We start from the raw sequence: 15,212 nt of genomic DNA, 5'->3' as shown, positions 1-15,212 counted from the left end.
GGGTTTTTAGGACACTGAAAATCAATCAAGTTCTTAAAAGAAGAATTTTATTAAAAATAAATAGAAGAATCACACCTGCAAAATCAGGATGGAAGGTAACTTTTTACAGGATAAATAAAAAGATTTAAAAAACAGAGGATTCCCCTCTAGGCTAAGTTTCAAAGTTACAAAAAACAGGAATAGAACTCCCTCTTAGCATAGGGAAAATTCACAAGCCAAAACAAAAGAGAATCTAATGCATTTCCTTGCCTTTACTTACAATTTCTGTAATTTTAGATGTATTCTTTGGGGTATCTTTTCAAGAGATGGTTTACATGCTTGGTGTCTCTCTCTCTCTATCCAGAAAGGTAACAAACAGAACATAAACAACCCACCCACCCCAGATTTGAAACTATCATCTTTTGGTCAGGTGTCAACTAGGTTATTTGAGCTTCTTAACCCCTAACAGTTAAAGGGATTCTGTACCTCTGGCCAGAAAGGATTTTATGTTACTGCATACATAAAGGTTGTTACCCTTCCCTTTATATTTATGACCATGTCCATGATGGAAATTATGGTATCCTCCATAGAAACCATTCTGTGGACAAGATTTCACAGGGCCCTTTCTGAAACTTTCCCCTAACTTTGACCTATCCATGCCAGCAATTTTCACTATCACTGATCTGTACAGTATCAAAGGGGTAGCCATGTTAGTCTGGATCTGTAAAAAGCGACAGAGTCCTGTGGCACCTGATAGACTAACAGAAGTATTGGAGTATAAGCTTTCATGGGTGAATACCCAGTTCGTCAGATGTATGTACAGTGATTTAAAAATGGTTTAATAACTTAAATGATCATATAAATTACTCTGTCATAGGCAGCTTGGTTCACAGTACTGCAAGATACTACATGTATGTATCTAAAGTTATAAAAAGTAGTAGTATTTGAGAAATAAAGCAGAGTTAAGGTTGTATGTACAAAATGCTGAATGCTTAATTGTTTAATTTTGAACTTCTCTTAATATATTAAAGTTAATTTCCTAGGTCATTTTGTAAGAAGAGAGAGAAAAAGGAAATTCCATTATATGGAATTTCTTGGCTAGACACTATGAGATTGTCTAATTCTACATACCCCACAAGGTCCATAGGAGGAGAGACCACCTCTCCTGAGTACGTTAACAAGTCTGTTAACACCACTGGTTCAGCGCTTCTGAAAATTGGGCCACTTTTGTTTAAGAGACTAATTTTAAGTGACCAAATTAGAACATTGTGGCCTTTAACTCTTAAATTTAGGGCCAAAACTTTCCAACTTGGAAGTCAATAGGAGCTATGGGCTATTTTGGTCTAAATCATTTTATTATAAATAGCAATGTAAAAATTTCTGATCTATTAGATAGAAGAGCATTCTGATACAGATAAAGCTTAAAATCACATTCACTGACCTGAACAGCAGTTTCACAGGTAACAGTATATTCCATTTCTTGCTTAGTTAGGCAATTCAACTCTCCTATTATTGCTCCACTGATCAGGTAGTCAGTATATGGCACCCATTTAGGATTTCTCAGTTCATATACATCATTAGCAACTCCATAGCTGGGACTGGAACCACAAAGCTGTTACATAATTAAAAAGAAAAATACATAGCTCAAAACGAAAAAAGTAATACAATTTAAACAAAAGGAAGAGATCAACCAGAAATTAAATATTAATTATAGCCTTTCACCAATAGTGAAATCCAAACATAAGTGAATATGACTGGCCCCTACATTGGTCCATAAATCCAGAAAAATATGATCTGGAAGGTCTGCTTAAATTTCTATTTTCCTCTGGAGTTATCAAAATGCAGATCAGCTTTTTTAACTCTGCAATTTGCAGAGGTATTCTTTAGAAAGCAATGCCCATTGGAGCTGTCATAAACATACAGCTAAGGGTAGCATAAAATCCCTCCTCTACTTGTAAAGGGTTAAGAAGCTCAAATAATCTGGTTGGCACCTGACCAAAGGGCCAATGAGGGTAAAAGATGCTTTCAAATCTGTGGGGGAAGGTTTCTGTTTTGTCTCTTTGTTGTTCTCTCCAGGTCAGCAAGGAACCAGGGCAGAGAAAATACATGTCCCAAAGCCATACCTGAACTAAGCATCTAGGATTACAAATTGTAAGTAATAGGAAGGAAATGTGTTAATCTTTTATTTTAGCTTGTGAATTTTCCTTCTGCTAAGAGGGAGGTTTATTCCTGTTTTTTTGTAACTTTAAAGTTTTGCCTAGAGGGGGATCCTCTGTTATAAATCTTATTACCCTGTAAAATTACCTTCCATCCTGATTTTACAGAGGTCCTTCTTTTACTTTTTTCTTTAGAATAAAGTTCTGTTTTTAAGAATCTGATTGGGTTTTTAGTGTCCTAAAAAACCCAAGGGTCTGGTCTGTGCTCACCTTGGTTACCTATTTGGCTGGTATATTATTCTCAAGCCTCCCCAGGAAAGGGGGTGAAGGGGCTTGGGAGGATATTTTGGGGAAACAAGAACTCCAAGTGGTCCTTTTCCTGAATCTTTGTCTAACTCACTTGGCGGTGGCAGCATACTGTCCAAGGACAAGGAAGAATTTGTGCCTTGGGGAAGTTTTTAACATAAGCTTGTGAAATATAAGCTTGGGGGTCTTTCATTCAGGTCCCCACATCTGTATCCCAGAGTTCAGAGTGGGGAGGGAACATTGACAGGAGCACTCAGCTCCCCTCCCCCAAGGCTCCAATTGCTCAGAAAATGAAGGTATAAAAATGGGTGGAGCACACCAACCTCCTAAGTTCCTTCCACTGCCTCCATAAAATCAGTTAAGTTACTAGGCTTCCAAGGAAGAAGAGAAAGTAAGCGGGGGAGTGTGAATGTGCAAAGTCCACCTCAAAGAACTCCAGTTACTGGTAAATCTCCATTCCTTCAAGTTGCCTCTGCACATTCCCACGCATAGAAGTTTAGCAAGAAGTACCCTCTCCTAGAAAGATGAGATGAGGAACAGTTAAACAGTAAAAGCAGCAAAGAGTCCCGTGGCACCTTATAGACTAACAGACGTATTGGAGCATGAGCTTTCATGGGTGAATACCCACTTCGTCGGATGCATGTAGTTACACAGTGATTCCAGTACTGCTTTGCCAAACTCCACATCAGACTTTGAGGCCAGGTCAAGGGCATAATGTTTTGTGAATGTATATGGAGAACTCAGAGTGGCTATCCTATATATTTCTATAACAGAATGTGTCCAAGACAACCCATAAATGTTGTCTTGGTCCAAGACCTAAGACCCTCTAGCAAAGACATGTTGGTTTTCTTATCAGATTCTTCCATGAAGAGTCTGATCCATTTTAAAAGTTGCTGTGCATGGTAACCTAGCATTTGTATGTTACAAACAAGTTAGAATCTTTCCTTTGTTCTTTTGACCTTTTTAGAGATAACAGAAGGCAAAAGCTCTTCTCCTCTTGTGTGTGCAGTCTAGCCTAACCTAGATAAGAGAGAACTCGAAGCAAGAATACCAACAGATTAACTGATTGGTTCACATGGAAGTCAGTTATTGCTTTAGGCAAAAACTTAGATTGAGGGCATAAAAACAACTTTATCTTTGTGAAACACTGTGAAGGAAGGTCATGGCCCGTAGCTCTCACATACTACCCAATCCGGCGGGTAGTGATCAATCTATCGGGGATCAATGTATTGCGTCTCGTCTAGACTCCCTGTTGACTCCGGAACTCCACCAGGGCAAGAGGCGGAAGCAGAGTCGATGGGAGAGTGGCGGCCGTCGATCCCGTGCCACGAGGACACGAAGTAAGTCAACCTAAGTTGATCTAAGATACGTTGACTTCAGCTACGCTATTCTTGTAGCTGAAATTGTGTATCTTAAATCAATTTTTCCCCACCCCCACCCCCCTAGTGTAGACCAGGCCTTAGCTGACGTTATGGCTATAATGAAAACTGTTTTGATGGATAGAGAACATACAGAATATTTCCCAATGGGCTTGAAAAGAGTCCCTATTAATTAGGAGAGTACCAGAGTACGATCTCAAATAGGAATCTGTTCTCTGATGGAAGGTCAAGTATTGATGTGATCCTTTAAAATCCTTTTAACCACAGAGTGGCTAAATAGTCTTTTGGTCTACTGGAACATGATGGGCAGAAATTGCTGCCAGATGTACTCCAACTGAAGAGAGAAAGAACCCTTGGGATTTTAGATATAATATATACTCAATTGTGGACAGAGTAATGTTGTCATCTGCTCATGAGGAGAACCTTCTCCTTTTACGTGTATAATAGAAATATGTGGATTGTCTCCTGGAGTTCAGGAGTATTTTTGCACACCTTTTGAACAATCCAACTCTACTGAAGACAAGGTCTGAAGGGCCAGGCTGTGAGATGGAACAAATGTGAGTCTGGGTGCTGGATGAGACCTTTTTTTTGTGTGAGGAGTTCTAAGTGATCAGGACAGTCACATAAGTTCCCTGTGACATTTGAAGTAGATCTGAGGATCATTGTTTCTAGGTTCATCTGTAGGCTATTAATATTACTTATGGCTTGGGCCTGTTGAATCTTCTTTAGAACTCTGGAATTTAGATGAACTGGTGGGGGGAAGTATAAAGTCTTTTTTTTTAACCTATTTAAGAAGAAATGTGTTTGATATAGATGTACTGTCCATCCCTGCTCTTAAGAAATACCTTTAGCATTTGGTGATGTGCTTCATGGCAAACAGGTCTAGCTTTGGATGACCTTATGGGAAGAAAATCCCATCTACTAATGCATTTCAGAGACTACTCATGTTGGTCGTACTCATGTTGGTCAGTGGGTCTTTTTTCTCTAGGTGAATAGCTATGGGATAGATTTTGTGAGGTTTGCACCTCTTGAAATGTTTCATGGTTTTCTTGTAGAATTGGCTTGAGTGGATATCCTCTGTTTGTTCAAATAAAACATTGCTGTCAGCACCTGCTCTACTCAATATTTTAGAAGAAGAAAAACCTCAATGGCCCATCTCACTACTCTCAGTTCCAAATAATTTACATGAAGCTTCTGTTCCCGGAAGTTTCAATGGCTATAAATCCTGAGCCCCTGACATCGTGCTCCCCAGCCAAGGCTGGAAGTGTCTGAGGTTATCATAGCAGATAGAGCTGGATGGTTTGAATGACACTTTCTTCTTGTTGCCCACCAGTAAAAGGAATGAGTACCATTTTAGGCAGTAGAATCTCATGTATATGCTGTCCACATTGGGTTTGTAATGGCTTGCCAACCAATGCTGTAATGGTCTCATTCTTAACATTGTAAATCAGGGTTACATAGGTTGTTGATGGGGGTGTGTCCCATCAGACTGAGGAAGAATAGAACTTGCTGAGACAAATATTCTCTTCTACTAGGAAAACCTTTCCTTAATTCCTTGATTTCAGAACTACCTAAATAAGTTTTATATTTTGTGGGAGGTGGAGTGAAACTTCTCAGTTGCTCAGTCCCCAACTTTGGAATAGCCTACATGTTACTTCCTTGGCCTCTGAGAGAGTTGCCTTTAACAATGCTCTTTTCAGGTGATTGTCTAAGTACAGGTAGACATGGATGCCCTGCTTCTTCAGAGAGGCATTTTGCATACTCAAGGTGCCATGGAAAAGCCTAATGGGAGAACTTTGTATTGGTAGTGATCTTGTCCAATCATTAACTGCAAATGAACATGTGATGCCAATAAGTATCCCTTAGCTCAAGTGCCCCAAACCAGTCATGAAAGGAAAGGTAAGGCACAACAGATGGTAGTGTGGTGCTCATGCAGAATTTGAATTTTCTGCTGAATGAGATGAACTTCCTGAGATTCAGAACTGGACAAAACCCTCTATTTTGGGGGTGGGTGAGAAATGAGCAAATATCTAGAAACATTTTCCCTGAAATTCCACAGCAGCTTTTTCCTTTTCCCTCCCAGCTGGAGGAATGATTGAACTTCAACTCTTAACAGATTCTCATGAGAAAAGTCCCTGAAAAGGGAAGGAGGCAGGTGAGTTGAGTAGAGAGAGTGAAGAAAATTAAATGGTACATAGTCTAGAGAAATTATCTCTAAGAACCACAGATAGATGGATCAGAATAACATCTGATCTCCAATATTTGCTAAGTCATCTCCAATCTTAAGGGAAGGGTATACAGTAGGTACAATTGGATGTGGACTCCTGAACATCCCAACAAATCTGTGGCTTCAAGTGGTTGGTGTGTGGACTACGGCCTAAAAGCCTCTCTCTTCTGTTGGTTTGTGGCTGTTATTGAAATTGCCTATTCTGTGAAGGGTAAGTGGGCAGGCACAACAGGTTTGTAAAAATTTTGGTGGTGCCCAGAACACCCAGAGCTCTTCCCCCCCACCTGCCTAAGGCTCTAGGAGGGAGTTTGGGTGGGGGAGAGGAGGTCTGGGGTGCAGGACCTGCACTGGGGCAGGGGATTGGAGTGCAGGAGGGGTGCAGTCTCTGGGAGGGAGTTTGGGTGCAGTAGGGGTGAGAGGTTGGTCTCTAGGAGGGAGTCTGAGTGGGGGAGGGAGTCTGGGGTGCAGACTCTGGGATGGAGTTTGGGTTCTGGGTGCAGGCTCCAGGCTGGGAGTGCAGGATGGGGAGGGTGCAGGCTCTGGGCTGGGGAAGGAGGAGGGGGTGCAGGCTTGTGGAGGAAGTTTAGGGGTGGGAGGGTGTGTGAGAGAAGGGGTGCAGGCTCTGGGAGGAAGTTTGGGGGCAGGAGGGGGTATGTGGGAAAGGAGTGGGGGGTGCGGGCTCTGGGATAGGGTGTGTGGGGAGGTGTGGTGCTTACCTGGGGCTCCTAGGCAGGATGGGCTGGGGGCCCTTGCATGCTGCTACCCCCAGGCACTGTCCCCACAGCTTCCTATTGGCCCCAGGGGCACTTGGGGAGAGAGCAGTATGTGTAGACACAGACCTGACTCACCCTGCCCAGGGGCCACAGGGAGGGGCCGGCAGCCATGTGGAGCAAGCAGGCAGAAGCTGCTCAGCTCCGCTGCACAGCCGGTGGTGGGCATGGGCCCCAGGGCCATTTAAGTCACCTGCTGGACGCATGAGGGGGAGCACCCGGGGGTGGAAGGCGGGGCCAGGGGAGAGACCCAGCCTCAAACAGTGCTGGAACTGGACCCCGGGCCAGGAATATTCCTGGTGCCCAGGCACCATGGGCCAATAGAACTCGCCGCCTGTGTAAGTGGGTTGAGTATTGTTGTCTCAAACCTGAAGGATGAAACACTGTAGCTCCTTCGGGGAAACTGTGACATCTACAAAGACCCGGCTGTTGATCTAATGTCCTTGAGTTTCTCCTTAAACAGATTTCCTGGGTTAGGAACCTATCCTTGCAACAAAGCCCGTTGCCAACTCTGTCCACATATCTATTCAAGGGACATCATCATAGGACCTAATCACATCAGCCACACCATCAGAGGTTCGTTCACCTGCACATCTACCAATATGATATATGCCATCATGTGCCAGCAATGCCCCTCAGCCAATTACAGAACTAAAAGTCACAATTCTCCAACAAAAAAACTCCAAAAACAGACTCCAATGAGAAACTGCAGAATTGGAATTAATTTGCAAACTGGACACCATTAAATTAGGCTTGAATAAAGACTGGGAGTGGATGGGTCATTACACAAAGTAAAAACTATTTCCCCATGCTAATTTCCCCCCTACTGTTACTGACACCTTCTTGTCAACTGTTGGAAATGGGCCCTCCTGATTATCACTACAAAAAATTTTTTTCTCCTGCTCATAATAGCCCACCTTAGTCTCATTATAGATGGTATGACAACACCCATTTTTCATGTTCTCTATGTACATATATCTTCCTACTGTATTTTTCCACTGCATGCATCCGATGAAGTGGGTTTTAGCTCACAAAAGCTTATGCCCAAATAGATTTGTTAGTCTCTAAGGTGCCACAAGTACTCCTCGTTCTTTAGACAAGTTAGGTGTTTTCATCATAAACACACTAGGGAAATCAAATCTAGATGGAGCTACTATAAGGTGGGTGTGTAACTCATTGGAAAACCGTTCCCAGAGAGTAGTTATCAGTGGTTCACAGTCATGCTGGAAGGACATATCGAGTGGGGCCCTGCAGGGGTCAGTTCTGGGTCCAGTTCTATTCAATATCTTCATCAATGATTTAGATAACGGCATAGAGAGTATACTTATAAAGTTTGCGGATGATACCAAGCTGGGAGGGGTTGCAAGTGCTTTCGAGGACAGGATTAAAATTCAAAATGATCTGGATAAACTGGAGAAATGGTCTGAAGTAAATAAGATGAAATTCAATAAGGACAAATACAAAGTACTCCATTTAGGAAGGAACAATCACTTGCACACACACAAAATGGGAAATGACTGCCTAGGAAGGAGTACTGTGGCAAGGGATCTGGGGGTCATAGTGGACCACAAGCTAAATATGAGTCAACAGTGTAACATTGTTGCAAAAAAAGTGAACATAATTCTGGGATGTAATAGCAGAAGTGTTGTAAGCAAGACATGAGAAATAATCCCTCTGCTCTACTCTGTGCTGATTAGGCCTCAGCTGGAGTATTGTGTCCAGTTCTGGGCACCACATTTCAGGAAAGATGTGGACAAATTGGAGCAAGTCCAGAGAAGAGCAACAAAAATGATTAAAGGTTTAGAGAACATGACCTATGAGGAAAGATTGAAAAAAATGGGTTTGTTTAGTCTGGAAAAGAGAAATCTGAGAGGGGACATAACAGTTTTCAAGTACATAAAAGGTTGTTACAAGGAGGAGGGAGAAAAATTGTTCTCCTTAACCTCTGATAGGACAAGAAGCAATGGGCCAAAACTGCAGCAAGGGAGGTTTAGGTTGGACATTAGGAAAAACTTCCTGTCAGGGTGGTTAAGCACTGGAATAAATTGCCTAGGGGGCTTGTGGAATCTCCATCATTAGAGATTTTTAAGAGCAGGTTAGACAAACACCTGTCAGGGATGGTCTAGATAATACTTAGTCCTGCCACAAGTGCAGGGGACTGAACTAGATGACCTCTCGAGGTTCCTTCCAGGCCTACGATTCTATGTGGTTTCATTCCTATATGAAGCAGCAAAGAATCCTGTGGCACCTTATAGACTAACAGAAGTTTTGCAGCATGAGCTTTCATGGGTGAATACCCACTTATAGCTATTCATAATTTGTGCATTCTCTGTTTTGACTCCATATTTTTGGGTCCTGATCAGATCTGCTAATGCAGACCTCTGCACCCCTATGTAGACTGTTTTCAGTTCATGGGGCTCCATGTGCGTGTCGGGGTCTTCCTGTGCAGACCTGATTGAAGTAGAAGGGTCTAATACTTTGCATTCTCTCTCGCTAGAGGTTTGAGTTATGGAAACATTGTCTCAATTTTAAAAAATTTAACATTTTTCACTAGTTACGTTCTTCTTTATTCTTTTAAATGTGCTGTTATATTTTATATACAGATTTTTTTATTCTCGTGAAAAATCATTTTATAAAATCTATCAGATTAAAAGTTAATTCAGTTACCTATTTTTGTATATTATTTTTCTGACATTTGCTTCTACTCTAAAATAAATATTGTATCACTTACAGAAAAAAAATTTACTAACACTGGGAATCATGTAAAACCTTGGAACATATATCCCCCGATAAGTATTTCTTTCTGGATATCAAAAAGAAATACCGATTAAATTCCTACAAAACTGAACTTTTTGGCCCATTTTTTTTTTTACCATGAAATACCTCCTGTTGATTAATTCCATCAGTGGAACGTTCTGTTGTAAGCAATCTACATCCTGTAGAATAGGGAACTCGCATAAAGAGATTTTTGATTAATGCAATATAGTGGAAACTCAAATTTATTAATTAAATATAAATACATATGCTTAAGAATAAAGTAGGTGGTATGCTATTCTCCAACATCTAGCACTTCACATGTTTGAAAAAGACCAACTTTTATGTACAGTAGATGATTAGAAGAATCTCTTTTATAGAATAATATAAGAAAGAGCACCAATGCAGACAAATGATTTTAAACAGATGTGAAATTCCCTCTATGTAGAAAATTATAGGCACTGGTGGTGATATTAGATGCATATGACTAATCACAGTTAATGCTTGCTGTTGTCAATTAGCCTTATTAGCACAAGCAATTTGAGCACAGGATGACATTACTTTAATTACTGTAAGCAGCTTGTTCATTTATTGAGTAGGATGTTCCAAGCTCTTCTCCTGCAAGGGGGGGGGAACTGCGTCACTCCTCCCAGGGCACCGTTTTTCCTAAGGCTAGCCCTGCTCATGGTAGCCCATTTGAACAATTCCTTTTGTAATCCTTCTGTCACATGGAGCCAGCAGCAAATCAGGGCTGGCATAGGTGCCTACTCCGTGGGTGCTGCAGGGCAGAACCCATGGGGAAAAATTAGCACCCACCAGCAGCCAAGCTGCCCTGCCCCCACCCCCACCTCCTCTCCCCGCATGCACTATGTTCCCACTCCTTCCCCTCCCAGCACTTCCCAACCACCGCCTAACAACTGTTTGGCGGTACTTAGGACTTTCTGGGAGGGAGGGGGAATGTGGCATTGCTTCTCTCTGATCGGTACTGAATGCTGAACTCATAGCTAGCCACCCATCTCTGCCCTATGGCATCCAGCTTAGCACCTGTTAACACGTAAGTCAGTGGATTGTTGTCTGTCCATATTTGAAACCTAGCACAATACAAGTAATCACAAAACTTCTCAGTGATGGCCCATTTCAAGGCCAAGAAGTCCAGCTTGTGGATGGGGTAGCGAGTTTCACTATCTGACAGCCCTCGGCTGGCAAGGGTCACAGCTTTATGTTTGTCTTCAACTTCCTGGTATAGGACCACTCCTAAACCCTCTAAACTGGCATCTGTATGTAGGATAAATAGCTTGCTTGGGTCAGCAAAGACTAGGACGGGAGCATGAGTTAGGCAGTTAATGATTTCTCATAAAGCCCTTTCACATCTCTCGTCTCATCGTGGTCCAAAAGGCTCTAAGGGGCCATAGTGTTTCTGCTCAGGTGGCCTTGGGGACCTCCCCTTACTCTTGGTCTTAGATTTTTTCTTGCTGGATGGGCATCCCCTGGTAAGATCCTTCAGAGGCTTTATGATGGTAGCATAATACTTCACAAACTTGCAATAGTAACCACTAACTCTGAGAAAGGTCTTAAGCTCTCTCTAATTACTTGGGTGCGGCCATGTAGTGAGTGCTTCTATTTTATCCGGATCAGTACTTACACCCTCTTGAGACACGATGTGACCCATGTACTTCACCGATGGTCTGCAGAATTGGCATTTATCAATGGAAAGCTTCAGTCCATAGGCCTCCAACCTGTCAAGCACTTTAAGAAGTCTTTCTTCATGCTCCTCCAAATGTTCTTCCAAATACAATCAGGTCATCCAAATAAACTAAGACTTGAACTTACTGCATGTCTCCCACAGCTTTCTCCATAAGACGTTGAAATGTGGCAGGTGCCCCAAAAATCCCTTGAGGGCAGATGAAGGCTGGCTTCTCCTTATCTTCTGCTCCCAGGGGGATTTGGTAGTATCCACTTTGAAGATCCAATACTGTGAACCACTTGCTTCCCAGCAAACAGTTTAAGGCATCTTGTACTCGAGTCATGGCATACTGGTCAACCACAGTATAGCTGTTTAGGGTGCAGTAGTTGATACACATCTGGATTGTCCCATTCCTTTTACAGACCACCACAATGGGTGAAGCATATGGGCTGTGGGACTCTGTAATGATGCCATTTGCAATCAGCTCCTGAAGATGATGACACACGTCATCCATCTCTGAGAGAGCAATCTTCCTAGATCTCTCCGTGAAGGGTCTGATGTTATGTTCTACTCCTTTTGCACATCCCACTCATGCAGTGAGAAGACCTTGACCAAATGGGCGGGTAGGTGTGACACCCTGACAGCCCAATATTCACCACTGTCATGTAGCTAGTATATGTTTTGTATAAAGTATGTCCTATGAGGCATCATTTTAAAATTCTCCCTCTGCTAGACATTAATATCTCGTTGGATTGTATTTGTTATCATCGTACGTAAAGTTATGAAGTTTGGTTATGTATGTGTTACTGAAACATGTGCGGTTGAAAGCACTCACAAACAGCCTTTCAGGTACAACAGTAAAAAGGACAAACAATGTTAATGGCTTATTGAGGAATGCACACAATCACAAGGATAACCCCAGGAACTGTGTGCAATAGAAACCTCTCAGAGATAGCACTACACAATGGGAACTGTTTGACCCAGGTCACAGCAAAAGAGCTTTCCAGCAAGTAGGAAGAAGATATAAAAGGGGGACAATGATATCATGATGGTACTTCACTCTCCCTGCAACAACACACTGGGAAGTGATGGTCCCAGCCTAGAAGGATCTTTAGCCGGTGTATGAAAACCTGGGAAAGCCAAGGTAACTTGTGCCTTAAGAGTCTGCCAGCCTGTTTATCATTCAGGGTGAGAATTTGCTAATTTATATCCTACCTATCTAGTGTGTTAAGATCAGTTTGCAGTTTTTGTTTATTACTAAGGTAATCAGTTTTGATCTATTTGCTATCACTTACAGTCACTTAAAATCTATTCTTTGTAGTTAATAAGCTTGTTTTGTTTTCTATAAACCCAGTTTGTGCAATTTATAACTGGGGGTGGAGGGGCAAAAAGCTGTGCATATCTTCCTCCACATTGAGCGAGGGAGCGAATTTCATGAGCTTACACTGTACAGTTTTCTGTGCAGTGCAAGACAATACAATTTTGGGATTGCACCCCAGAGGGGGTGTGCACTTGAGTGCTGGGCAATCCCCAAGCTGACCCTTCCCATGCAGAGTTGATCTCAGTGTTTGTGGCTTTCTGCAGCTGGGCGTGTTCCTACCTGTGTGTCTGCTAGAAGAGACCTGAGGGCCTGGCACAGCAAGACAGGGTGAGGGAGCCCAGGCTGGTGGAACAGGTGGGCTCAGTAGGACTCCAGTACATCAGGTGGCACCCCGGAGGGGGGGTAACCCATCACAGTAGGTGCTGGTGTAAAGGGGAGGTTGTTCAGGCCCTCAACCAAGAATTCAAAACTGTGGTTTGTTTCCTGCGGGTTGAGATGCCACTTGTGATTGTGCCTGTTGGTGTTGAGGTGGTCTGTTTCTTTGTCTGCCAACCTCATATGAGGGCAGGTGTATTGAGTATCTTTGTCTCGGTGGTGGGGTTGGTATTGTTTCCTCTTGGGGGTGGTGTATAGACGCTAAGTGTGCGAAAAGTCACATGAGAGTCCTTCATGGTATGAAGAATTTCATCGGTTTTTGAGAATAGTTTGTTCTCGTTGAAAGGTAGGTCCTCTACATTTACTTGGAGTTCTTTTGGTATAGCGGATGACAGAAGCCATGAGGCTCTGCACATCATGATAGCCATGAAGATATAGGAGGGAATTGGAGTACTCCTGTAGGTGGTGAGGAGGTTCGATTGTAACAGGTTTTGTATGCTGCCCATGGGTCCCAAGGTGGCCACTGCATGGGGAATGCCATGGGAGGATCCATCCATGGTGGGCCGTATGATGGGTAGTGAGGTTGTGCTTGATGGTCTTTAGGTTGCTGTGTCCCCCCCAGCAGATTTATGTTGAGGTGTGGGGGAGCATTGTGGTGAAAAGACTCCATCCTTTTGGTCCTCATTGTCACTATCACTCAACATCGATGGTGCCATAGGTGACTCAGTTATGAGAGGACTGGTGGTCCTTCTGTGTCAAGGAGAGGTGATTGGGGCACTCATGCAACAATTATGTCTTTCTGAGTTAAAAATTGTTGTGGTGCCAGTGGATGCGGTGCCAATGTTTTATCTGTGGCAGTCAGGTGTTTAGGTGTCTTCTGTTTTGCCTTTGTCGGGGTGGGTGGGCCCATTGCAGTGCCAGGCAAGGTAGTGGTGCTGAGCAAGACATGGTCATAGTCGGCTCTGGCTGAGGTTGCATGGTCGGTGCCAACTCCAATGTGGTTGTTGATACGGTCGGTGCAGAGGAGGAGATGTGGCATGGTTCATGTCTCGACTCCTTGCTCTTATGTATGGTATGGCTGGTGCTGGAGGTGCTGGGGAAGTCATACGCACTGACTGTCGGGGTCATTAGCACCGATGGTAATGACCTCGCAGGAGACAGTTTCTTTCTGTGCGGTTCCCTCTGCGGAGAGGTCGAGGCTCACTTCCTCTTTTCTTCAGCTGATGGGGCTGTGCTCTTGGTCGGTTCAGACCGAGTAGGTGGGCACTTGGGCGAAGGCTTCACGGTGTCCTTTTCTGATCCTGGTTGGAGCAATTTTTCCATAAGGATCACTCTGAGACGGAAATCCTGGTCACGCCAGGCTCTTGCCTTCAAGTTGTTGCAATGGGTGCATTTGAATGGTATGTGCGTCTCACTGAGGCATCTCACACAGAGAAAGTGCCCATAAGACTGAGGCATGGCCTCCCTGCAGGAGCCACATCTTTTAAAGCCTGGCATGATCAAACTAGTGTCTCAGGTGTACTGAGAACTTTTGCAGTCCATGCTTTGAAGGAAGCTGGGAAACAGGGAAGGAAGAAAAGTTATTTTTTTTTAAACACCACAAACTAATTAACTATTTAGCTAAGGAAAAAAATCTATTTAAAAGGTCTCAAACATGACCTATGAGGGAAGATTGAAAAAATTGGGTTTGTTTAGTCTGGAAAAGAGAAGACTGAGGGGGACATAACAGTTTTCAAGTACGTAAAAGGTTGTTACAAGGAGGAGGGAAAAAATTGTTTTTCTTAACCTCTGAGGACAGGACAAGAAGCAATGGGCTTAAATTGCAGCAAGGGCGGTTTAGATTGGACATTAAGAAAAACTTCCTAATTGTCAGGGTGGTTAAGCACTGCAATAAATTGCCTAGAGAGGTTGTGGAATCTCCATCATTGGAGATTTTTAAGAGCAGGTTAGACAAACACCTGTCAGGGATGGTCTAGATAATACTTAGTCCTGCCATGAGTGCAGAGGACTGGACTAGAAGACCTCTCAAGGTCCCTTCCAGTCCTATGATTCTATTTTTTGTTATCTCTGAGGGAGAAGCTGTCGCACTGCCCTGAGCTCCGTCTTCAGTTGAGGATGGTTGAGAAGAAACTGAGGGGGTCGGGCTGTGCGCACGCTGAACAAGACTCCAATGGCGCCGCAAGACAGCTATGGCACATGCATGGCCCGACCAGTCACTTCTACAGAAAATCTCTGATCAATGGCACTGAATTGGAGTACCC

At 43.2% G+C, this 15,212-nt stretch overlaps 1 protein-coding gene across 12 annotated transcripts in view; it reads right to left on the bottom strand.

The window, feature by feature from the left end:
* Positions 1 to 15,212, bottom strand: part of LOC120405177 (sodium/hydrogen exchanger 10-like) — a 195,040-nt gene that overhangs the window by 17,224 nt on the left and 162,604 nt on the right. For 11 of the 12 annotated variants that reach the window (XM_039538539.1, XM_039538536.1, XM_039538534.1 and 8 more), the window contains one exon: positions 1,421 to 1,591. The exons of the other annotated variant lie outside the window; for it this stretch is intronic. In XM_039538539.1, coding sequence (XP_039394473.1) covers positions 1,421 to 1,591 — 171 coding nt within the window. The remainder of the gene's footprint in view (positions 1 to 1,420; positions 1,592 to 15,212) is intronic. 12 annotated transcript variants of the gene reach the window in all.

This window comes from Mauremys reevesii, linkage group 4 (genome assembly GCF_016161935.1).
Source record: "Mauremys reevesii isolate NIE-2019 linkage group 4, ASM1616193v1, whole genome shotgun sequence".
Classification (NCBI taxonomy): domain Eukaryota; kingdom Metazoa; phylum Chordata; order Testudines; family Geoemydidae; genus Mauremys; species Mauremys reevesii.
Note: the sequence above shows the minus strand (reverse complement) of the source record. Positions and strands in the feature narration are given on the sequence as shown.